Source organism: Rhinolophus sinicus, chromosome 9, assembly GCF_057876585.1.
Source record: "Rhinolophus sinicus isolate RSI-liver-muscle chromosome 9, RSI-T2T, whole genome shotgun sequence".
Taxonomy (NCBI): domain Eukaryota; kingdom Metazoa; phylum Chordata; class Mammalia; order Chiroptera; family Rhinolophidae; genus Rhinolophus; species Rhinolophus sinicus.
In genome coordinates, this window is record NC_142509.1 from 6253074 (window position 1) to 6279011 (window position 25938).

Below are 25938 nucleotides of genomic sequence, written 5' to 3' on the forward strand. Positions count from 1 at the left end.
CTTAGTCTGCAGCCCTTAGCCCGCCCCATTCTTTGCGCATGCGGCAGAAGGCCCTGCTGATTGGTTATTGGAACGAAACCGGCTGGGCGCGATGATTGGTCGGTGGGAAATTCTACATGTTGTGACTGGTTCGCAGGAACGACTCGGAGCGCGCGCGGGAGCGAGCTTTGAAAGTTGACCACAGCGGAGGCGAGCAGGTTTCTGTGTGATCATGGTGGCGCTGCCGGGCCTTGGGAGCGGCCTGCAGCCGTGGTGCCCGTTGGATCTCAGGCCGGGTGAGGAGACGAGGCCTCGAGTCTCGGGGAGGCAGGGCTGCGGTGCTTTTGCGCCTGCGATGCTCTTAAGCCTGGGCCTGGGGTGGGGATGGCGATGGGGGTGGGGTGCTTGACTCTTAGCAAGGTCTGTGCGCTCCAGGACGATGGCGAGCCGGGTCTGGAATAAGGGCTCAACCCAGTAAATAACGTTAAAAAAGAGCTTATGTTGCCCGATATCTTTTAGTTCTTTTGGAACTGTTTTCTTCGCCTTCCTCTTGTTCTGCAAATCTGCACACCTTTACCAGCATCACTTGAAAACACAAATGTGACCTGTCAAATCTTTAAACCTTTACTGTTTCCCCCTTTATTTCCTTCATAAATGACCAAATCTTTGGCCTGATATATAAGAGCCTTCACCATTCTCGGCAGTCTTTTCCGTGAGCATAATCTTTGGAGTCAGAGACAGTGGGATTGGCCTCTACACGCTACCGCTTAGCATCCGACGGCAAGTTGCTTATAAACCTTGGTTCCCTTACCTGTCAAATGAGGATTATAATGTCTACCTCACAGGGGTTTTGTGAAGATTGATACAGTAACCGGTACACTGTGACTGCTAAATAAGTACAAATAATAACTCCCACCCTTCACGTTTAATCTCTGTGCTGTTACTATTTTGTTAATTTCCAAACAGGTTACACTTTCTTAACCTTTGTGGTTTGTTATGCAGGTCTCTCTGTCTGGGATGCACTTCTCTGCATTTTTTCCCCTGGTAAACTACCACGTTTAAGTCCAAATGAAGAATTATCGTTCCCACCTTTGTTATCCTTCCCACCTCTGTCCCTACTGCTTCCCAAGTAATATTTTCTATTATGCTTTCTAGTGTTTTATGTGCCTATTACTGTTTTAACAATCATCCACTGTAAAAATAGTAATAGCTATTGTTTATAGAATTTATTGATTTCCTGACAGCAGGTCTTTTTTTTTTTTTTTTCATTGGCATTTGGTAGTTGGGATCCAGAAACGAGATCAGAAGTACTGGGGTGCATTTAAAATATGTGTATAAAATAAGTGGGAGAATGTAGGAGAGAAAAAGAGGCAGGAAAAGATACAAGAACATTTTTAGGATGAAGATTGTTAGGAGAATGAGTAGGAAAGAGAGTGAATGGTTAACTAAAGTATGTTAAACAGTCAGTTCCATGGAAAGATTTCTTCCAAGCTATGTTGTCCTGTACCCTGTCCTTTTGAGTCCCAAGACCTACCATCCTTAATCTGAGTCCTTTTTTTTTTTTTACGTTCCTGAGTTGAGAACCACCTGTTGGTTTCTTCTACTTAAAATAATGTGCAGTTCTCTCTGTTCCTAGGATTTTAACGGACTTGTAAAATTATATCTCATGGGCTTCTTTCTCTTCCTTTCATTCTTGCAAAGGCAGGTAAAATTAATCAAAGAGGGCTGAAAGAAAGGGGTAAGAGTGTCACAAAGGGGTGGAAATGAGTATCTTGGGCAACTGGAGGTTAATTTGTAAGAGAAAGGAGCTATTTTACACAATTGTTTTGTAGCCACAGCAGGTACAGTGACTTTTTTTGAGCACTTCCTCTTCTAGAATTGATGGGATTTTTTTCTGCAGGGAGAACTCCCACATATCTTTGGGATTTTCACTGTCTTGAATTAAACGTTTATTTAATAAGAATTTATTTCATTACCACAAGATATTAAACCTGGTATTTGGATAGTCTGTGGTCCTCAAACTGTTACCACCGAACAATTGTGATTGTCACCTGGTCTGCTGCTCAAAGGTTGGCAGTCTTTTCCAGTTCACAGAAATAATGACATTAGTGTATAGAATTTCTCATCTTTAAGCTTTTATTCCACAAGTTTTAGGACCAGGGTGCTAAGTACTTTCATAAAGAGTGAAATAGAAGTACCTGTTTCTTTTCCCTTTCTGTTTTCTCTGCCAATGCCCTTCATTCTAACCCATCTCCTTTCTCCTAGTAAATCTTTTTTTTTTTTTTTTTTTTTTTAAAGGAGGGTGCAGCTCACAGTGGCCTGTGCAGGGATTGAACCAGCAACCTTGGTGTTATTAGCGCCACGCTCTAACCAACTGAGCTATCCAGCACCCACTAGTATATCTTTCCAGTAGAACACTCTGCTTGTGATATTGATAGGTGTTTATTATTATCTACATCTTATAAATGAGGTAGTAGGGCTCACAAATATTAGAAGTGATATGACTAAAGATATACAGATGATTTTAGAAAGAGGATTAGGAATCAGGGCATTACTGCCTTCCAACTTAAATTGGATAGTACTGACAGTAGTGGAACTATTGTAAGCAAAGCCAAAATAAGGAGTGAGATGCCTTGGCTGCAGTCTATCATAGGCATTAAAACATTACTGGGAATAATAGAGAGACACAATTGCATATTTCAGATCTTCTTTCAGGCAGCATATTTTATATCTTTGGAAGGAATGCTCTGGAAAGACTTGAGATACAGAGTGAGACTCCCTCCTACCAGGTCAAGTTCACGTGCAAAAGGTGACAGGCAAATTGTATTCTAAGGAAGATGGATCTAGTTAACTACGGGCTTTTCATTTGCTGAGTGCAGTATAATGTTCAGAACCATGAAAGAAAGATTGAAGCCTACCATCTCTGGATATTCTTTATCCATATCCTGCCCATGTTTTCTAAATCAGTGCTGAACAAAATTTAAAGAGTATTAATTTGAAAGAGCACCTGATTAATAATGTCTGAGATATCCACACATTTTCAGCTGGTCCTACTTTTAGATTTTAGAGATATCAACAAAAATATTGAGGAAAAATAGTTAGTGAAAATGTGTGAGAAGGTTTATAGCCAAGAGAGATTGGCAAGGAATCCAGCTAGAATGCTGCATTAATAATATCACATTCTCTTAACATACATTTTCCCCCCTCGTGGAGAATATAAGAATTTATTGAACAAAACTGATGCCATATACCATGGAGTAAGATCTCAAATGCTTCTGAGAGTCTTAACGTGCATTCTTTCCATCAGTGTATTTTGAAATCACTGAGTATTTCTGTGAATGTGAATCTGGCTGGTCTCCTCTAGTTTAAACATCTTGGGATAATTGTATCTTTTTTTTTTTTTTTTTTAAACATGTTACATTATTCTCCAAGGGCCCAGTAAAGTATTTTATTTGGGTTTATTAACTTAATTATAAGATTTTCACAAAGGGATATCTGGGGCAATCTTTGATTAACCTGCTTCTTCAAATTGATCATTAAGTGTTTTGAAGTATCATTCCCCAAAACTGTTTTATGTAAAAAGTGTTTTCCTTCTTGATATTTTTAGATGACCAACTTAATAACTAGATTTCAGTTATAATTTTTTTTAACTGTTTTTTTAACCTTTTCTGCTTTCCTTTAATTATGCTTCACCTGTATTATATAGTTAAGTGTGAGTTGTGACTAATAAACTTTTCTCTTGAATGTACCTAGAGTCTAAAGATTATTGGTTTTCTACTTGTTGTAGAGCACTTATTGATTTAATTGCATTTTCCCACTAGAATGGGTGGACACAGTTTGGGAACTGGACTTCACAGAGACTGAACCTTTGGATCCCAGCATAGAAGCAGAAATTGTAGAAACTGGATTGGATGCATTCACAAAACTCTATGAAAGTCTTTTCTGCTTTGCTGTTGAAGAACATGGATCTACAGAGGTAAATAAAGAAAAAAAAAGGAAAAAATAAATAAAAGAAAATCAAGCTAGCCATCTTTAGGTGTTACAAGTGGCAAATTAAAGTCATTATTGTGTAAAGCTTAGCCTTTTTAGTACACAGTTCATAAGGAGTACAAGCAGAGTAGCATAAAGAATGTGGTTCATTTATTGGAATATCCTAATAGCTTTCCTCCGGAAGGTTCAAAGTATTAATCTGTAATTTTTTTCAAGTCATGACAATTTTTTACAACAGCAAATTAAAGGAAAAGAGTAAAGGCCAAAACAAAACCAGATAAACAAAATATGAAAGAAGGCCAGGGAAAATGCAATAATAATTCATGCATGCCTTAACTTGAGAAAATCTGGTATTATTACCCTGAGAAGTGGTTAGTTGAATTAAAATTGGAACAAAGGGTTCCTTTAAATATTGAGTTCTATCTAGTGTGCTTATTAATATTTAGATCATTAACTGCTTTTCAAAAAAAACTGAAGGGCTAGGGACCGTAATAAAAAATACTTAGATATTAACATCTCTGAAATATTTCAATTATAAATTGCACATAGGTGTTCAAAAATTAAATCATCTAGTTAAACATTCATTAAGCATTATGCCAAATACTGCATTAAGTACCTTAGAAGATAAAGTGATGATTAAAATACAGAGGGAGGTGATGATTAAATGATCCCAGTGAGAGAGAGTGAAGAATTAAGCATGTGCTCTTACAGCTCCTACTCCCATTTCACTGGTCAAAATCGGTCCAGAGACCACATTCAGCTGCAGGGGGCGGGAGAAGCTGAGGGCCACCATGACTCTAGGAGGAGAGCTGGAAATACTTGGTGAACCACATTGTAAAAACTGCTGTAAGAGAAGTGTAATACCATCTGATAGGGGTGTGGAAAAGGGTGCATGGTAAGATTGGGAAGGTTCCAGAAAGAAAGCAGCCGGAGGCAAGTCTTCACAAATGGTTAGAATCTTGACCAGCAGAAATTAGGGTCTGAGGGCATTCCTAGGGAAGAAACAACAGGGACTATGTAGAGAAGGCTGAGAGAATCGTGAGCGATGTAGCATAAACGGCATATAGAATTTTAAGAATGTGTTGGAACACTGAACAAATCTGTGAGATAAAACTGTAAAGTGCTAAATTGATTGGGTGCAGGGTGTAAGAGAAAGGAAAATGTGAACGATCAAATTTCAAAGCTAGGAGGAGGATATTTTTAGCAGAGGTGTAGGGAATAAGAAAGAAAGCAAGGTCAAGTAGAAAAATTAGGAGTTCAGTTTTAGGCTTTTGAATGTGAGTGTCTGTGCAGAGATCCTTAGGAAGATGTAGCTGGTGGTTGGAAACATGGATTGAAAGACCAGGAGAGAAGTTACAATTCAACCAACTAGCTGGGAGAGTCCTCTGAATCACGGTGGTGGTGGAATTGCAGAGATGCCTGAGATCAGTGAGGGGAGACACAGGACAATGCAGAGAGCTGGTTGCAGGACACCTGAGGAGGAGCAGTCAGCAGTGTGAGCAGTGCTGACACAAAGGCTAGGAAGTGGCCCAGGAATCCAGTGCAGTAGCGGTGATGGGCAGGCGTCCTGAGACAGGGCAGCCCTGAGACCAAGGCAGTTGGGGCACAGGTGATTGATTGTCATCGGCTGCTTCCTGGGTTACAGTTACAGGCCATTATAGGAGCTGAAGTGGTGTTAGGAATGAGGATGTAAGTTTCACGGTAAAGGAAAAGAGTGCTTAGTGATTCTAAATGGTCCCTTCTGTAAGGTGGCATGTGCTAGGGAGTGTGGCTAACCCAAGGCACTACCTATCACTTTCCCTGTCTTTTCAGCGGGTCAGGAAGTACAAGGTCTGATTCTTTTTCTAACGTACACCACGGTAAACCGTATTTAATTCCTGCTATGTTTGGTTTATAGAAATAAGCCATTTCTTCTTCATGTGTTTAATAGGAGAAAGCATGGAACTATTACAAAAGTAATAAAATTGTGGTTTATATTCTAGGGTTTATTTCCTTTCTCACCTAGGCTACTTATGAAATCAATTGAGGGAGAAACGTTCAGGTCCTTTCCTGCTTGCATTGCCCATAGAACATTTAAATTTAAATAAATTGCTCTGATTTCCTCAACTAGGAATTAGAGCGACTGATGAATTTGGGTACATGTAACGTAGATGGAGAGGTAACTTGCCTGAGTAGTCACTCATATAGAGTATCCAAAAGTCTTAGTGTAGTTTTTAGCTATAATAATTTCAGAAATATATATGCTTGAAACTTACCTAAAATGTTTTTAAGTTTAATTATTTAAATTTCTTATGTACTTATTATTGTAATTTTGAATAATACGTGTTTAATTTTTTGTTTTAGTCCCTTTGGAGTTGGCAAACATTTATAATTAGGTGCCAAGTTGGTCTATTCCCTTTTTATAAGGCACTAAGTACTTACCAAAATCAAATAATTGGAGATTTTTCCGTTTCTGTAATCATTGGCTTTTGTGATTTACCCCCTCCCCCAGAGCATTTGGACCTTCTTCGCTGAGAACAACATTTCTCACAGTGCACTGGTAGCCTTGTTCTATCATTTTGTTCAAATAGTCCATAAGAAAAACGTCAGTGTACAATATCGAGAATATGGCCTTCATGCTGCTGGGCTTTATTTTCTGCTATTAGAAATACCAGGTATGTGTATTTGATAGGATAGAACGCATCTTTTGTCATTTAAAAATTGTCTACATTGTTTTGAGCTACTTTGTTTCCTCACTTATGAAATGGAGCAGTGGTAACCCATCTCATAGAGTTGCTCTGACTTTAAATGAGAATAAGTCTATGAAGTACACACAAAAGTGTTCCAGAAATGTCTTTCCCATTTTTAAATGTGTTTGTTTTCTGATATGCTGTGTCGATAATCTAGTACAAATAATCCGAGAGGCACAAAGCTGGAGGGGGAATGTTTCCAAGCTAACAAGAGTTCCACTCCCACCCAACCTTACCTAGTATAAAATTCTGATATTCCCCTCTCTTCTCCTGACTCCCAGTCCAGACTGAGAAAAATTGCTGTGGGGAGTCATTGTGTTATAGCTCTCCTACTATATGGTGTGGAAAAACAGTTTGAAACCGTTCCAATCAGGAAAGTGTGAGAATAGCATGAGAAAGTAATGCTTGATGAAGGAAAGCATGGGAAAGGAATCTATTTGTGAGCACTGTTCCACTTCCCTTATTATCAGAGCACTTAGGTGGCTGTTCCTCCTGTGAGCAGCGAAGGAGTTCCTTCTTCTTCCTACCCTAACCCAAGGCAAAAGAGAGCTGAGTATAGAGGGGGATGGAGAGCCCAAAGGTCATATGGAAAAGAAAATCAACAGGGTTAATCAGCTTTGCTGCTTGTCATTGTGTACATAAATGCATTTGAAATAAATGTTAAGGATTTATTCCCTATGATTTGGGAATTGGTAAAAGGATACATAAAGCCTTGAACATTCATTTGTATTATTGTTAATGCTCCCATAATGACTTTTGAAATAAGTTCCCAAAAAACTTAGTTGCTAAGCAATGTCTCAGTTGTCACTGGGCTCTCAGAAAAGTGGCGATTTTAGATCTTCCGTTGTTAGAGTGCATTCCTTCTGATTAAGGTTGAGATACATGCCAGAGTGAAGAGGTGGCTGTTATGGAGCTTTCCAGCAAGTCATATTCTTCCCAATTACCTTCTGTTTTTAAATGTTTCTGGATTATGATTGGGATGCCATGGATACTTAATATTTATCGTAGTGTATTCTTTTTTGTCCAGATTATTTTGGTTATCCTGGGTCCCTTGCATTTCCATGTGACTTTTAGGATTTACATGTCAATTTCTGGGGGGGGAAATGCTGGTATTTTGTCAGGGATTGCTTTGAATCTGTACTTCAGTTTGGAGAATATTGACATTTTAACAACATTAAGTTTTCCAATCTATGAACATAGGATGTCTTTCCATTTATTTAGGTTTTTAATTTGTTTCGATGATATTTTGTAGTTTTCAGTGTACAACTCTTATACTTCTTTGGTTAAATGTATTCCTCAGTATTTCATTCTTCTTGATGCTATTGCAGATGAAATTGTTTTCCTAATTTCATTTTCAGATTATTTACTTTTACTGTATAGAAGAACTACAATTGATATTTGATTATTGATCTTGTACTCTGCAAATGAGTACCCTTACTGAACTCATGTATTATTTCTAGTAGGATTTCCTGTATGTAACATCGTGGCATCTGTGAATAGATATAATTTTACTTCTTTTCCAATCTGGGTGCCTTTTATTTCTTTTTTGTGCCTAATTGCCTCCAGTACAATGTTGAATAGAGGCAGGGAGGTGGGCATCTGTTCCTGATCTCAGGAGGAAAGATTTTACTTCTTTTGTTCTTAAGTATAATGTTCGCTGTGGATGTTTTGAATGTGGTCTTTATCAGGGTTATTATTACTAGTTTGTTGCATGTTTTATTATGAAAGGGTATTGGATTTTGTCATTTGCTTTTCTGCATCTATGAGGTGATCATGTGGTCTTTGTTCTGTATTCTCATAATATTGATTGATTTTCATATGTTAAACCAATTTTGTATGACCTTGTTTAGGTGTATAGTGTTGCCAGGTTTCAGTTTCCTAATATTTTATTGAAGATTTTTGCATTTATCATCATATGGGATATTATAAGGGGTATTCTTTTTTTGAGATGTCTATCTGGTTTTGGTTTCAGAGTAATACCAGTTTCATAGAATGAGTTGGGTAGTGTTCTTGCCACTTCTATATTTGGAAGTTTGTGAAGAATTGATTTTTTTCTTCCTTAAATTTTCAGTAGTAAAGGGGACCAAAGTATTGCCACCCTGAAACTGTCTTTTGGGATATTGGTTTTAAGCTGATTATTAGGAGACAAAAACTCAGAACCCTTGACTCTCCCTCTTCCTACCTTAGAGATACAGTTGGAAAGGCCTACCCCAAGAAGGCAATCTTAGGAGCTCACCTTAGCAGCCTAATTTGAATTAAGTATGGTAAATAGGAGGGTAAAGGGCAGGGGCCTGTTAGCTGTTAGCTAGATGCCCCATGTACTGTTGTTTCTGAGTTGCCCAGCAAGAATTTGCCTGCCCTTTGTGTTCCCCTCTTCCTCAGCGACCTATAAACGCCCATTATCACTCCTGAAATCTAAGTCGGTCCCCCCTTTCTTCCTTTGTCCGTAATATCATATGAGCGAGGCAACTGTCTTTGAAATTTTCATGTATATGTGAATTTAATACATGTGCACATGTATTAAAATTTTATTTTTTCCTGTTAATCTGTCTCTGTTAATTTGGTTATTAGCCCAGCTAGAAGAACTTGGAGGCGGAAGGGAAAGTATTAATTTTTTTTAGCCTCCACACTAGAATTCACTAGTGAAGCCAGCTGGGCCTCGAGTTTTATTTTTAAAGAAGTTTTTGTTTGTACAATCTGTAGTGCTATGTCCTGATCAGTGCCTGATGTTGGTAATTTATATTTCTTTTTTCCCCCTTCATCAGCCTAGATAGAGGTTTATTAATTTTATCGATCATTTCAAAGAACCCACTTTTGATATTAATTATATTCTATTGTTAGTCCATTTCTTTATTTTTTTAAAGATTTTATTGGGGAAGGGGAACAGGACTTTATTGGGGAACAGTGTGTACTTCCAGGGCTTTTTTTCCAAGTCAAGTTGTCCTTTCAATCTTAGTTGTGGATGGCACAGTTCAGCTCCAGGTCCGGTTGCCATTGTTAGTTGCAGGGAGCGCTGCCCACCATCCCTTGTAGGAGTCGAACCAGCAACCTTGTGTTTGAGAGCCCGCACTCCAACCAACTAAGCCATCTGGCACTGGACTATATGGGATTGAACCGGCAGCTTTCAGCATTAGGAGCACGGAGCTCCAACCGCCTGAGCCACTGGGCCGGCCCCCTCTTTGTCCATTTCTTATGTCAAAGATTTTGATCTTATCTCTATTATTGCCTTCCTTCTTACTTTGAGTTTAATGTTCTAACTTCCTAAGGCGGATGCATAGATCTCTGTTCTCATTTTTCTTTGTTTCTAATATAAGTAATCTTATAAATTTCCCTCTATGTACTGCTTTATCTGCATCCCACAAATTTTGATGATTTGTTTTCATTATCTTTCAAGCAAAAGCAATTTTTTAATTTTTCTTGTGATTTCTTCTTATACTTGAGTTATTTAGATAGGTTGGTGCAAAAGTAATTGCAGTTTTTGCAATTTTTAACCTTTAATACCACAATTACTTTTGCACCAACCCAATATAGTACGTTTAATTTTGAAATATTTGAGAATTTTTGTGAAATCTTATTGTAATTGATTTCTATCTTAATTATGTTGAGATTAGAGCACATACTTTCAAATTACTGAGGGTTTTGTTTGTTTGTTTCTTAATGGCTCAGCATAGAGCCTGACTTGGTAAATCTTCTATTTGTAGTCTGCCTTTGGTGGATCTAGTATTCTGTATATGTCAGTTATTTCAAGTTGGTTACTGGGGTTGTTCAAGTCTTTTATATCCTTCAGGATACTCTGTTTATTTGTTCTATCAGATAGAGAGGAATGTTGAGATCTCCAAGTATAATTGTGAATTTGTCTATTTTTCCTTTTTATTCTCTTAGTTTTAACTTAAGGTATTTTGAAAATCTGTGCGATACAAACATTTATAATTGCATGTCTTCTTGATGGATTGACCTTTTGGTATCATGTTATGTTCTTCTATATCTGGTTGTATTCCTTGCCCTGAAGTCTACTTTGATATTAAGATAGCCATTCTAGTTATCTTATGATTTGTCCTTGGTTGGTACATCCTTTCCCATGCTTTTATTTTTAACCTATGTATGTGTTTATGTTTAAAGAGTATGTTTTAGACTTCTTATCATTAGGTCATTCTTTTCATCCACTGTGACAACATCCACTGTGTGCCTTTTTATTAGGATGTTTACACAGTTCAGATTACACTAAATGTAATTGTCAATATGGTAGGGTTTCTGCCATCTTGCTATTTATTTTCTATTTGCCCTATCTGTTTTTTGTTTCATTTTTTTACCTCTTCCTGCCTATTTTCAGATTGTGTATTTTTTTAGTATCTCATGTTATCTCCTCTTTTGGCTTATTAAGTACGCTTCTTTGCATGAACGTGTGTGTATGTGTATGTTTTAAGAGCTTGCCTTCGGTATACAATAAGCAGTCTATCTTCAGATAATATTCTACAATTTGTAGATAATATAAGAACCTTAAAACAATATACTTTCTCCCTCCTCTTCTTTGTAGTATTGTAGTTATACATGTTATAAACCCCACAGTTCATTGTCAATATTTATCTTTGAGTTATCTTTTAAAGAATTTTTTAAAAACAAACAAACAAAAAAAACACTTTTTTATATTTAAAAGATTTCATCTCACATAATTTTCCTTCAGTCCGAAGCACTTTTTTTGACATTCTTGTGGTGCAGGTCTGCTGGCCATTAACTGTCTTGGATTTTGAGTGTATGAACATGTCTTTATTATGCCTTCAAGAATGTTTTTGCTGAATATAGAATTCTAGGTTGAAAGATTTTGTTTTCAAGGTGTTATTTCATTGTCTTCTGGTTTATATCAGTTTCTACTGAGAGGTCTGCATGATTCTTACTGTTTCTCTGTTTTGTGTCTTTTTCGGGGGAAGAGTCTGGCTACTTTGAAGAATTTCACTACTACTTTTTTCAGCCATTTGATTAGATTATCTACACCTCGGTGTGATTTCCTTTGTGTTTCTCATGGTTGGCTTCCTTGAGCTTCTGGGATCTGTGGATTTAATGCGTTTTAACAAATTTGAAGTTTTTTTCAGTTACTATTACTGCAAATATTTTCTTCCCTCCCTTTTTTCTGGGACTCCAATTACTCATGGTAGATTGCTTAATATTTTCCCATAGGTCACTGAGTCTTAATTCTTTTGTTTACGTGCTTCTACTGTTTGTTCATTTACCTTTGTTTCTATAATTTCTAATCCACTGTTAAGCCCATCCAGTAAAATATTCTTTTTCAGATCAAGAAGTTATATTTGGTTCTTTAAAAATAAATGTTCATTTCTCTTTGTGTTTGCTCTTAATTTGCTTATTTTGCTTTTAATTCTTCAACCGATTTATAATATCTGCCCTAGGGTTCTTTCCTGCTAGTTCCATTACCTCTGTTGTTTCTTAGACTGTTTCAATTGATTGATTCTTCTTCTCATGATGGGGCACATTTTCCTGTTTCTTAGCACGTTCAGTACTTTTTTATTGGATGGTGGACATTTTGAAGGTTAAGTCATTGAGTGTCTTGATTTTGTAGTTTTCCTTTAAATGGTGTTTAAGTATGTTTTGATAGTCAACTATTGGTGGATTAACTTGATCCTTTTGTGGCTTGTTTTAATGCATTTTTAAAGTAGCTTTTACCATAGAGCTAGTTTAGCCCTGATACTAAGGTGTGTTTCTTTTCGAAGTCTCTGCTGAATGCTTCACTTAGTTAACAAGTTCTCTCCACTCTGGATGGTCAGAACTCAAATGTCTCAGGACCGTGTGAGTTCTAAAAATTATTCACCTTCTAATTCCTTGGAAATTGTTCTTTTCCCACCTTTATGGAGTTTTACCCCATGCATCCATAGCTTATAATCAACCCTATGCAGATTTCTGGCTCTCTTTTTTATTTAGCTTCCTGTTCTCCAGTACTCTGCTTCCTATATTGCAGATACCCCTGCCTTCCGACTCTCATTTCTGTAATCTCAATTTAGTAAGACCATACATAATAATGTGGTTGGGTTCACTATTATTCTGCTGTTGTCCAGAAATTTCCTCAAAACACAAAAATTAGGGCAATTTTAGGGCTTACTTCATTTTTTCCCCTTATCTCAGGGATTTTATTTCTATGCCGTCTCTTGGTCCGTATCATTTTCTTTTTTTTTTTTTAATTTATTGTGGTGAATATTATTAGTAAAATTACATAGATTTCAGGTGTACAATTCTGTATTACATCATCTATAAATCCCATTATGTGTTCACCACCCAGAGTCAGTTCTCCTTCCATCACCATATATTTGATCCCCTTTATCCTCATCTCCCACCCCCCACCCCCCTTACCCTCTGGTAACCACTAAACTATTGTCTGTGTCTATGAGTTTTTGTTTCTCATTTGCTTGTCTTGTTCTTTTGTTGTTTTTGGCTTATATACCACATAGCAGTGAAATCATATGGTTCTCTGCTTTTTCTGTCTGACTTATTTCTCTTACCGTTATATTCTCAAGATCCATCCATGTTGTCACAATTATTCCTATGTCATCTTTTCTTATCCACGAATAGTATTCCATTGTGTATATATACCACAACTTCTTTATCCATTCATCTATCGAAGGACGTTTTGGTTGTTTCCATGTCTTGGCCACTGTAAACAAAGCTGCAATGAACATTGGAGCACACGTGTCTTTATCTCTAAATGTTTTCAGATTTTTTGGGTAGATACCCAGGAGAGGGATTGCTGGGTCATATGGCAATTCTATTCGTAATTTTTAGAGGAACCTCCACACCGCCTTCCATAACGGCTGCACCAGTCTGCATTCCCACCAACAGTGTATGAGGGTTCCTTCTTCTCCACAGACTCTCCAACACTTGTTACTATTTGTCTTGATGATGGAAGCCATTCTGACTGGGGTGAGGTGATATCTCATTGTGGTTTTTATTTGCATTTCTCTGACGATTAGTGATGTTGAGCATTTTTTCATATGTCTATTTGCCATTTGTATGTCCTCTTTGGAGAAATGTCTCTTCAGGTCGTCAGCCCATTTTTCAATTGGGTTGTTTGTTTTTTTGTTGTTGAGTTTCATGAGTTCCTTGTATATTTTGGATATTACCCCTTATTGGAGGCACTGTTTGCAAAAATCTTCTCCCATTCAGTTGGTTGCCTCTTTATTTTGTCGATGGTTTCTTTTGCTGTGCAAAAGCTTTGAAGTTTCATATAGTCCCATTCGTTTATTTTAGCTTTACTTCCATTGCCTTTGGAGTCAAATTCATAAAATGCTCTTTGAACCCAAGGTCCATAAGTTTAGTACCTATGTTTTCTTCTATGCAGTTTGTTGTACCAGGGCTATGCGTAAGTCTTTAATCCATTTTGAATTAATTTTGGCACATGGTGACTGATAGCAGTCCAGTTTCATTCTTTTGCACGTGGCTATCCAATTCTGCCAGCACCATTTATTGAAGAGGCTGTCTTTCCTCCATTGTTTGTTTTTAGCTTCTTTGTCAAAAATTATCTGTCCATGTTTATGTGGTTTTATTTCTCTGTTCTGAATTCTATTCTATTGGTCTTATGTGTCTGTTTTTCTGCCAATACCATGCTGTTTTAATTATTGTAGCCCTGTAGTACAAGCTAAAGTCAGGGAGTGTGATACCTCCAGTATTGTTCATTTCTCTTAAGATTGCTTTGGCTATTTGGGGTCTTTTGTGGTTCCAAACGAATCTGATGATATTTTGTTCTATTTCTTTAAAAAGTCCCATTGGGATTTTGATGGGGATTGCATTAAGTCTGTATATTGCTTTGGGTAATATGGCCATTTTAACTATGTTGATTCTTCTAATCCATGAGCACGGAATGTCTTTCCATTTCTTTGTGTCTTCTTCAATTTCTTTCAAAAATGTCTTACAGTTTTCAGCATATAGGTCCTTCACATTTTTGGTAAATTTTATTCCTATGTATCTTATTCTTTTTGCTGCCATTGCAAAAGGAATTGTTTCTTGTATTTCTTTTTCTGAGATTTCATTGTTAGTATATAGGAATGCAATGGACTTTGGTACATTGATTTTGTAGCCAGCTACTTTACTGTATTCGTTGATTGTTTCTAATAGCTTTTTGGTGGAGTCTTTAGGGTTTTCTATATATAGCATCATGTCATCTGCAAAGAGTGATAATTTGACTTCCTCATTCCCAATTTGGATACCTTTTATTTCTTTCTCTTGCTTGATTGCTCTGGCAAGGACTTCCAACACTATGTTGAAAACCAGAGGTGATAGGGACAGCCCTGTCATGTTCCTTAACGTAGAGCAAAGGGCTTCAGTTTTTCACCATTAATTATGAGATTAGAAGAGGGCTTGTCATATATGGCCTTTATTATATTAAGGTATTTTCCTTCTAAACCTATTTTATTAAGTGTTTTAATCATAAATGGATGTTGTATCTTGTCAAATGCTTTTTCTGCATCAATTGATATAATCATATGATTTTTGTCCTTTATTTTGTTTATGTGATGTATCACATTGATGGATTTGCGGATGTTGAACCATCCTTGTGCCCCAGGGAAGAATCCCACTTGGTCTTCATGAATAATCTTTGAATGCATTGTTGTATTCGATTCGCTAGAATTTGGTTTAGGATTTTTGCATCTGTATTCATCAGAGATATTGGTTTGTAGTTTTCTTTTTTTGTGTTGACCTTACCAGGTTTTGGTATCAGGGTAATGTTGGCCTCATAAAATGAGTTAGGGAGTACTGTCTCTTCAATTTTTTGGAAGAGTTTGAGCAGGATTGGTATTAGATCTTCTTTGAAGGTTTGGTAGAATTCACTAGTGAAGCCATCTGGTCCAGGACTTTTGCTTTTGGGAAGGTTTTGGATGACTGATTCAATTTCATTACCAGTGATCGCTCTGTTTAGATTTTCCAGTTCTTCCTGGTTCAGCCTTGGCAGGCTATATGTTTCTAAGAACTTGTCCATTTCTTCTAGATTATTGAATTTGGTGGCATATAGTCCTTCATAGTATTCTTGGATGATCCTTTGTATTTCTGTGGTGTCCATGATAACTTCCCCTTTGTCATCTGATTTTGTTTATTAGTGTCTTTTGTCTTTTTATCTTAGTGAGTCTAGCCAAAGGTTTGTCAATTTTGTTAATCTTTTCAAAGAACCAGCTCTTTGTCACATTAATTTTTTCTATTGTCTTTTTGTTCTCTATTTCATTTAGTTCTGCTCTGTTTTTTGTTATTTCTTTTCTTCTGCTGATCTTGGATTTCACTTGTTCTTTTTCTAGTTCTTTAAGGTGTAACATGAGGTTATTTATTTAGCATTTTTCTTGTTTCTTGAGCTAGGCCAGTAATGATGTAAATTTCCCTCTTAAAACTGCTTTCGCTGCATCCCAAGAATTTTGGTAGGATGTGTTTTCATTGTCATTTGTTTCTATGTATCTTTTGATCTCTCCTCTAATTTCTTCTTTGACCCAGTCGTTCTTTAAAAGTATGTTGTTTAATCTCCATGTATTTGTGTTTCTTCCTGCTTTCTTTTTGCAGTTGATACCCAATTTCAAAGCCTTGTGATCAGAGAATATGCTTGGTATGATTTCAATCTTCTTAAATTTGCTGAGACTGATTTTATGTCCCAATATATGGTCTATCCTTAAGAATGTTCCATGTACACTAGAAAAGAATGTATAGTCTGATGTTTTAGGATGAAGTGCTCTATAAATGTCAATTATGTCCATTTCATCTAATGTGTCATTTAGGGCTACTATTTCATTATTTATTTTCTGTTTGGATGATCTATCCATAGCTGTCAATGATGTATTTAAGTCCCCTAGTATAATTGTGTTTTGGTCAATTTCTCCCTTTAGTTCTGTTAGTAGTTGCTTGGTGTATTTCGGTGCTCCCTGATTGGGGGCATAAATATTGATGACTGTTATGTCTTCTTCTTATACAGTCTCCTTTACCATTATGAAGAGGCCATTTTTGTCTCTTGTTATCTTTTTCACCCTGAAGTCTGTTTCATCTGCTATCATTATGACTACACCTGATTTTCTCTGGATACCATTTGCTTGGAGTGTCAATTTCCACCCTTTCACTTTGAGTCTATGCTTGTCCTTGTAGCTGAGATGTGTCTCTTGGAGACAGCATATGGTTGGGTTTAGTTTTTTGATCCAATCTGCTACTCTGTGCCTTTTTATTGGTGAGTTCAGTCCATTTACATTTAGGGTGATTATTGATATGTGAGGATTTCCTGTCATTCTATCTTTAGTTTTCTGGTAAGGCTGTGTCTCCATAGTTTCTTTGCCTTTTTGTTTTTGTCTATTATTTCTGTGTGGTGGTATTCTATGATGTTTCCCTCTGTTTCTTCCTTTATTTCAGTATATATTTCAGTTCTGGATTGTTTTTGAGTGGTTACCCTTAAGTTTATGTAAAAGAAAGTTTGATATTTAGAGTATTCCATTTTCTTCAGCACGCTTACTTTCTCCATTCCCATATTCTGGTTCAGGCCTTTACTCTCCCCCTTTTTGAGTTTTGGTTGCCACAAATTGTCCCTGTTGATGGTGGTCAAATAGCCTCCATTAGTATTTCTTGTAGTGCAGGTCGTGTATTAGCAAATTCCCTCAGCTTCTGTATGTCTGGAAAGGTCTTTATTCTTCCTTCATATCTAAAGGATATCTTTGCTGGATATGTTATTTTTGGCTCATAATTTATCTCTTTAAATAGTTTGAATGTTTGGTTCCACTCCCTCCTGGCTTGTAGAGTTTCTGCTGAAAAATCTGATGATAATCTAATGGGCATTCCTTTGTAGGTTACCGTCTTCTTTTCCCTGGCTGCCTTGAGGATTGTTTCTTTGTTGTTGATTTTACACAGCTTCAATACAATGTGCCTTGGATAAGGCCTGTTGGGATTGAGGTATTTAGGTGTTCTATTTGCTTCTTGGATTCGAGGTTCCATTTCTGTCCACAAGTTTGGGAAGTTCTCTTCAACAATTTGTTTGAATATATTCTCTGTTCCCCTCTCTCCTTCTTTTCCTTCTGGTATGCCCATTATTCTTATATTGCTCTTTCTGATGGGGTCAGAAAGTTCTTTCATTTGTTTTAAGTCTCAAGTCTCTTTCTTCTTCCATCTGTGTAATTTCAGGTTTCTATCTTCAATGTCACTGATTCTTTCCTCCATCTGGTCAACTCTACTATCTAAGCTGGTTATTTCATTCTTAATTTCTTCTATTGAGTTTTTAATCTCCAGAAACTCGGTTTGGTTTTTATAAAATTTCAATCTCTTTGGTAAAATGCTCATGTTGTTCTTTAATTGTGTTTCTGAGTTCATTAAAGTGCCTGTCTGTGTTTTCTTGCATCTCACTGAGTTTTTTCAGAACTGCAGTCTTGAATTCTCTGTCATTTAAGTCACATATTTCCATATCTTTAAGTTCATTTTCTGGAGACTTTTCACTTTCTTTCTGAGCTGTCTTGTTGCCTTGGTTATTCATGGCAATTACTGATGTATTATTTCTCTTCCTAGACAATACAGGATTGGCTTGTGCAACAGGTTGATAGGAAGAGGTCTTTCTTTTTTTTTCTAGTACTTGTTGGTAGAATGTTTTATTTTCTCTCCGACTGCAGCCTTTTTTCTCTCTCTCTCAAATGGTAGTGCTATGTGTTCTCTGTGCTATTCCAGCTTCTCGCACAATGGGGGGATTCCCTGGGAGACGGGCTTCTCCTCTGCTAATAGTTCGCCTGGGTCACAGGGCTCAGTGTCCGTGTGGGTATCTGGAGAGCTTTTGAAGTTCCAAAGCTCTTCCTGTACCAGATTCAGAGCCCATGTGTTTCAGCAGTTCTGTTTACTCCTGTAGCGATCTACCCAGATAGGTGGGGCCCGGGATTGGGTGAATTGTGAGAGGTGGCCCAGAGCAATGGCGGAGACCACCACCACAGCCGGTCCTGCTTCCACAGATCCCTCCCCTTTGCTGGAAGTAGTTGGGCTGCGAATCTGTGTCTGGGGGGCACAGTTCTAAGAATAGCAAGTATTCTGTTCTTTGATCTGACACTGCTACTGTTCTGCTTCTAGCACTGGACAGCTGGAGGCGGGGCAAGCTCTGGGAGGGTAGGGAGGGGGCGGCTAGTCTCAGTGCCTAAGGCTTCTGTTCTCTGCTCGTCAGTGAGGGCTTAAACCACCCTTTTCAGCCTTCTTCCCTCAGTCTTTTCTCCGAGGTCTCTGCCGTGAGATTTGGGTTCAGCCGTGTTATATGCTGTCCCCTCAGCCCTGTGGGCCATAAGCGGAGCCCGAGCAGACCGAGTGCTTCCCTCTCCCGCAGCTGCGGTAGTTCTGGGATGCAGTGAGCTCTGAGCCCTGAGCTAGGTCTGCGTCCTGCGCCCACGTGGCTCTGTCTCTGCACTTCTCCCTTCTCTCCTCCCCCACCCATGCGATTCTCCCACCTGTAGGTGAATTCAGTAGTGGGCCTCTTCTTCTTGCCTGTCTGCTGTGCAGGCAGTCCTTTGTGGAGTTTTTGTTGTTCGATTAGTTGTAAATTCCAGGGGAGCTTTACAGAGGCTCACCTCACGCTGCCATTTTGATGATGTTGGTCCATATCTTAAGATGATTGTTTTGTAAATATTTGTCCAGTTTTATAGTTGTTTACCATTGGAAAACAACTATAAAACCAGTTACTTCCTTGTGGCCAAGTACGGAAATCTTGTGTTTATTTTGATCAGCAGTATTCTTCTCCTAAGTCTAAAGTTGAATGATCTTTTTTTGTGAAAGGGTCATTGTTATTCAAAGTTAATGAAAAGCTTGTTTTCTCTTTTTTAATTTTTTGTCTGTTGTTATTGACATATTTCAAAACAATTAAATCTAACCTGCTTACTCTTTATTTTTTATGAATAGGCAGTGTAGCCAATCAAGTATTCCACCCAGTGATGTTTGACAAATGTATACAGATTCTAAAAAAGAGCTGGCCTCAAGAATCTAACTTGAGTCGGAAAAGAAAGAAAGAACAACCCAGGAATTCACAGGCTGATTCAAGAGGGCATAGAAAAAGAGTCAAGCCACGCAGGAAAGAGGGTATTGAGGTAAGAAGTAGGTGGAATAATAAAGCATATCTGTACTAACGTGTGATTTTGATTTAAGAATTCACTTTATATTAAAATATAAAGTTACGGTTTATATATAAAATATAAAATATGGTTTCAGGCATAATGATGATAACCAAAAGGTCCCAAAGTATCCTCAACTCTCGGGTAGGACTAGGTTGCCTCTTGGGCTTTACATACTATCGAGATCTTTCCAACCTCCCCATCATTTCTCCCCAGGTGTGCTTGACAACTTGCTAATGGTATATTTGCCACATTATCTCATTGTCATTAGAGGGTGGTTGAAATGTCCTCAGGACTCACGTCCATAAAAGTGTAAGAATAACATTAATTTCAAATTCTTTTGTGACTAGGTAGGATGGTAGAGGTTCATTGATGTGGGAATGTCTAAGAAACATAAGAATTCCCACTGACATAAAAGTACAGAGCTAGAAACTTGTAGCAGTCATCGAGTCCAATGATCTACCACTGTGGCATGGAGACCGAGAGCAGTGAAGGGACCTGGTCAGAGTCATGTCACTTCAGCAACTCAGCAACTCCCTGGCGTTTCACTGGACATCATTTGAGTAAATTGAAAGTCATATGGGACAAAGTGTTAGGCATTATTGTGCGGTCACCTGTGCATTTCTCCATAATCTAGATGGATGAAATTATAGAAGAACAAGAAGATGAAGAGAGTATTTGTTTCTCTGCCTGGGACCTTTGTCAAATTCGAAATGCCATCTTTCACCTTTTGAAGAATTTTTTAAGGCTTCTGTCCAAGTTTTCCCTGAAAGAAAAACCACAGTGTATACAGAATTGTATAGAGGTAAGTAAAAATTCCAAGAAACGTGGGGCAACCTTAAAAGGTACAGATGATGGCTAGTACTTAATGAGTAGGAAAAAATCAGGCCTATTCTTGGTATCTTTTTTTCTAGGTCTTTGTGGCGTTAACTAATTTTGAGCCAGTTCTTCATGAATTTTGTGTTACACAAGCCAGGTGAGCCATTAACTCTTCCAGTGCTAACATTTAAATATAGTGTAATGAATTTTGCTCCAGCAGAAGTATAAGTGCCATTTTATCTTAATAGGTACACAGGTAGAATTTATTCATTTAATTATGGCTTACACGGTTAAGCGAATATTCCTAGTAAAATCATATCCATTAACTAATCTTTGGTCATTTTTCTTTAGAAACCTTAACCAAGCAAAGTACGTACCAGAACTGGCCTATTATGGATTGTATTTGCTATGCTCTCCAATTCATGGAGAAGGAGACAAGGTAAAGGAGACAAGGATCTAATTTAGTTAACTAATTGAATTGAAAGCATGCGATCATATAAAGGAAAAGCACTGGAAATGTTTGATATAATGCCATTTTAGTTTACTAGGTTATTTTCATGACCTTATATCATTTGTATAATAAAAAGCATCACCATTTCTATTTGTTGCCTACTCTTCATAGCCAGACTTATATCCAAATACTTGGTGGCCACACCAAATTATTGTTAGGTTTCATATATAAAAAATGGTTCCAATATGAATTAGATAGGAAGAACAGATAAGCTACTGAATAGAGTGTTACTTTTATAGAAATATTCACCAAATTTCTCTAAAAAGCATGACAGGCAGAATTTTCAAGTTTCCTTTGGAAATTCATGCATGCCTCAGTAATTCAATTAGTATGTATTTTATTTTTGTTGGTAATTCTATGGAAATATTACTGGTTATCATTCCTGTTAGCATTCATATATGGATTTTGCCCCCCAAGTTACCTTAACAGTATCACTACTCTAAACATTTGAGTTAGGCTTTTTCGAGCATTATGGTGTTACTAAACTTAGATGTCGTTCATAAAACAAGATTTTGCAAAACATTTGATAGACTATGGTCAGGTGGCTTTTAGGGGCTGTGATGCACTGAGTTTCCAGGGGCGGTAACATGGTGGATAAGAAGGTTTGGGATACTTGGGGTAATGCACATCTGTTCAAATTCTGATTCCACCACTTACTGTCTGTGTATCCTATCTGTATAACTATCTGTTACTCAACTTTGCAAAAGCCTCAGTTTTCTCATCTGAACAAAAAGGAATAAAAGGCTTATCTTCCTCAGACTTTTCAGGAGGATTAAATGAAAGAATGCCTATGAAATGCTAAACACAATTCCAGTTTAGAAAACATTCCATATTTTATTATTTATTATGTCATTATCATTTCTATGTGCTTGAAATAATGGATATGATAGAATTTACAGTAATGCTTTTAATTTCCATTTTAAAAGATAAGATGGATAGAAAAGTTAATCTTTTTAGGTCCACTGTATCTCTTAAGATGTAGTATTTTTTAATCATGGAAATATTGACTTCATGTTAGACCATATTGGTTTTAGCCAGACCTGACTTTGGACCACTCACCTTTGGAGTCTTTCATTATGTATAAACTGGAAATAATAATGATAATAATAATAATATGCATAAAATGAAAATGCCTTGCTTACCTCATGGAGTTGTTATGAGGTTTTAGATAAATGTAGTAAAATTTAGTAATATATATGAATGTGCTTAATGTAATACCTGCCACATATTTGGTTTTTAGTAAATGTTTTATTTGGATGAGTGAATGAATTAACTGAGTAAATTCAATGCTTTATTAGAAGGTGCTTTGTAAACTTCAGGTAAAATACAAGTATGAAGTAGTTTTCTGCTTTTTCTTTAAGGGATTATGAATAGCATTCTTTGCCATTACAAGTGACAACTAATTATTTTTTTTGTCCTAACTGGTGAGCTACAATATGAGAGGGTGGGGAGAGAAGCTGGATGATATTCCTATCATTATCTCTAAGGAATCTTTGCACAGTTTACATTGTGTATTTATTGAATACCTGGGAATTGTCTAACAAATATATGCCTGGTGTTCTTCTCAAAATTGCTGCCAACCTGACTTATGTTCAGATCCTTGAAATGGTTTCTGTGGTCTTTGAGGATTCTGTGTTATGCCTTAAACTGAATTTTCTTTTCTCTTCTAGGTTATCGGTTGTGTTTTCCATCAAATGCTAAATGTAATATTAATGTTAGAAGTAGGTGAAGGATCCCATCGTGTTCCCCTTGCTATTACTTCACCAGTCATCAATAGTAGAAACCAGGCAGTCCGGTTTATCAGGTGAAGCACACACAGCTTGGATTTTTACTCTCTTCATCACTTTCCCTTAGTCTTCTCGGCCCTGTACTAACCATGGTTTCTAACACCTATGGAAACTAACAAATTTCTGGCCTCTTTGTGGTTTGGGGACTCAAAATAAAGCACTTCTTAGCTCATCTGGTTCGTGTGTTCTGGGTCTCTGCATTGGAGCCTTGTGGAAGGGACAAGGAGTCTGTAGTTCATGGGCCAGCACCCGTCTCCAGCTTGATTTTCGCCAGCCTGGAAGGTCAGCCTCTGAGAAATGACAGTTGCTTCTCGGTTTTATCATCGTCATCTGCTTCAGTGTTGACCACTCTAGCAAGTCTGCCTCTTCTGTTCTTTTTTCTGTTTCTGTCTTCTCTAAGTCTCTTTCCTTTTGTTCCTTGCCACTTCTCCCTCTTTCTTTTCACTTTTCTATTCCCCTCCCGCTACAGAAAATATTTCCTTGAGGAAAGAATTAAATTGATTTTTATTTCTTTTGTAATAATCGATAGACTGGTTTTTCCCTCATGAGTCACTTAGCTTCACCTAAAAGTTCCATGTTTTAGCTTTATTGGGGAAGGCATGTTTGCTGTCATTGGCTTTTTTCTTTCCCTCCTTTATTGACTATTTGGCATGCAGTGTAGAGGTGGTGGTGAAATGTGGTCTGTATGTATATGAGAGTACATACATACCTGCTCTTATACACAGTATGTAGTGTAGTTGGAGATTCAAGAATGGTGAAATCCAGGTATAGACTGTCACCTGATCATTGAGTAGACGTCTCTTGCTAAGGATTTTTTTAAACATTAAATAACTAAAATCTCTTTCTAAAGACTGTTTTAAGCTTTAAATAGCTGAAATGTTTTAACCATTTGCTTTGGTTTTTCCATCAGAGTTCGTGATGTCCAGTTGGAGTAGTATTCATATCATGGTACAAATAAACTTAACACTAAAAATGGGTCAAATCTGGGCAATCTAGTAATTTCTTCTTGAGTTAAAGTTTGGAGAGGTAGTGTTACAGATGCATTGAAGTTGTCACAGTTCACTGAGCTACCATGAGGTGGTACTGCGTCTTAGTCTATGATTTACCCCAAAAAAGGGTAAATATAGACTAATAATAGACTAATTTAGAATCTGAATATGAAATTTAGCAGGTAGTCAGAAGAGTCATGTGAAGAAGATTGCACATTTGCTCCTCCCTGACTGTAGATCTCTACTTGGCAACAGCTCCCTGACACTCTGCATGAGAAGTAGGGGATAGTTTTCTGCTATGACACTTTGTCGTTACTCTTTATTCACTGAAACAATGCTTCCATTATGGGGGTAGGTTGTTTTTAACATTTAGGATTTCTAAAACAGGTATAGTGGTTTTTGAGAAGAGTCAAGGAAAAGGATTATTTTATTATAATTACAGTTACATTGTCAACAACAGATGTGCTTTTTGTTTTTTAATAGCTCACTTGTGGATGAACTAAAGGAAAGTATATTCCCAGTTCTTCGTATCTTACTCCAGCACATCTGTGCCAAGGTACTCTTTGCTATAATAATAATAATAATTTTAAAAGTATATATAATATATACAAAGGTAAGTTGTGTGTTTTTATTCTTGGAAATGAGTCTGTATCATTACTAAATATAGTTTTACTTAATATATGCACTCGATGTTCCCCTAGATGGTGTTCTTTTGGGAATAAAAAAACCTTTCACACTTTGGAAACTTGCAAATATATAAAGAAATAGAATAGGGTGTTGCGCACCCATCTTCAACAATTTTGTGTCACTTATACCCCTAAAAGGTATAACTCCCTCAACACTTACACACACTGGATTTTTTTAAGCAAATTCCATCATATTCTTTCATACATAAATATTTATGTGTATCTCTAAAGGATAAGAACTCTTTAAAAACGTAACCACAAAATATTAACACACCTAAAAAAATGCGGAGTAATTCCTTTAACACATTGCGTACAGATCACGAGAATCTTCACGAGGGATTTAAACCCCGCCATATGCAACGTGTTAATATCACCAAATCTCCAGTTGATGTTCAAATGTCTGTGATTAGCTCTTAAATTTTTGTAATAGTTTGGACAGTTGATTCTTAACTTGAACTCTCTGGAGCTTAGGGGACCATAACCTGTCTGTAATTATATGTTAAACTTGTATTTCTCAGGAAAAGGCTTGCAGATTTCTTACACATTAATTTTCAAAGGGGTCTGAAACCTGAAATTTGTTAGTCATTTCTGTAACACTTAAAGATCACACTGAACTAGTTATAATTACATTTACTAATTTGCCACTTGTATTATATGTCTCAGTTGTCCAGGTAGAAATCAGCTAGACAGCTTCTCACTGTTTATTTTTCAGGTGATAGATAAATCAGAGTATCGTACCTATGCAGCTCAGTCCCTGGTCCAGCTTCTCAGCAAACTTCCTTGTGGGGAATATGCTACATTCATTGCCTGGCTTTACAGATATTCACGAAGTTCCAAGGTAAGAGATAATATTTGCATAAAATCTTTGTTCCTGGCTCTGTAAACTTCTAATGACAGCCAGGTCTGAATACATAAGGGATCCTGCCTGATGGAGATTCTTTTGATTTTGCTTTACCAGATCCCACACAGGGTTTTTACTCTTGATGTTGCCTTAGCTCTGTTGGAGCTGCCGGAAAGAGAGGTGGATAACACACTCTCTTTGGAGCATCAGAAGTTTTTAAAGCATAAGTTCTTGGTGCAGAACATTATGTTTGACCGTTGTTTAGACAAGGCACCAACTGTCCGCAGCAAGGCATTGTCCAGTTTTGCACATTGCCTGGAGTTGTCTGTTACCAGTGCATCGGAGAGCATACTGGAGTTTCTCATTAACAGTAAGTTTGGTGACTGTCATGTAATGGACCTGGTCTTGTATTTGTCAAGAAATTGAACTGCAAGGAAATCATTCTTTGTTGTGGCAAAAAAAATAGATACTGGTATGGTATATTTTAACCCTTATAAACTTATTTCAGTATATTTTATTGCTGAA

At 37.2% G+C, this 25938-nt stretch overlaps 1 protein-coding gene across 4 annotated transcripts in view; it reads left to right on the forward strand.

Annotated features, from left to right (window-relative positions):
* Positions 1-136: 136 nt before the first annotated feature.
* Positions 137-25938, forward strand: part of NCAPD3 (non-SMC condensin II complex subunit D3) — a 70347-nt gene continuing 44545 nt past the window's right edge. For all 4 annotated transcript variants that reach the window (XM_088800801.1, XM_019718829.3, XM_019718830.3 and 1 more), the window contains exons 1-11: positions 137-275; positions 3801-3955; positions 6461-6623; positions 19572-19756; positions 20418-20585; positions 20695-20756; positions 20951-21038; positions 22781-22914; positions 24370-24442; positions 25285-25410; positions 25531-25783. In XM_088800801.1, the coding sequence (XP_088656927.1) occupies positions 212-275; positions 3801-3955; positions 6461-6623; positions 19572-19756; positions 20418-20585; positions 20695-20756; positions 20951-21038; positions 22781-22914; positions 24370-24442; positions 25285-25410; positions 25531-25783 (1471 nt within the window). In that variant the 5' untranslated portion in view covers positions 137-211. The remainder of the gene's footprint in view (positions 276-3800; positions 3956-6460; positions 6624-19571; positions 19757-20417; positions 20586-20694; positions 20757-20950; positions 21039-22780; positions 22915-24369; positions 24443-25284; positions 25411-25530; positions 25784-25938) is intronic.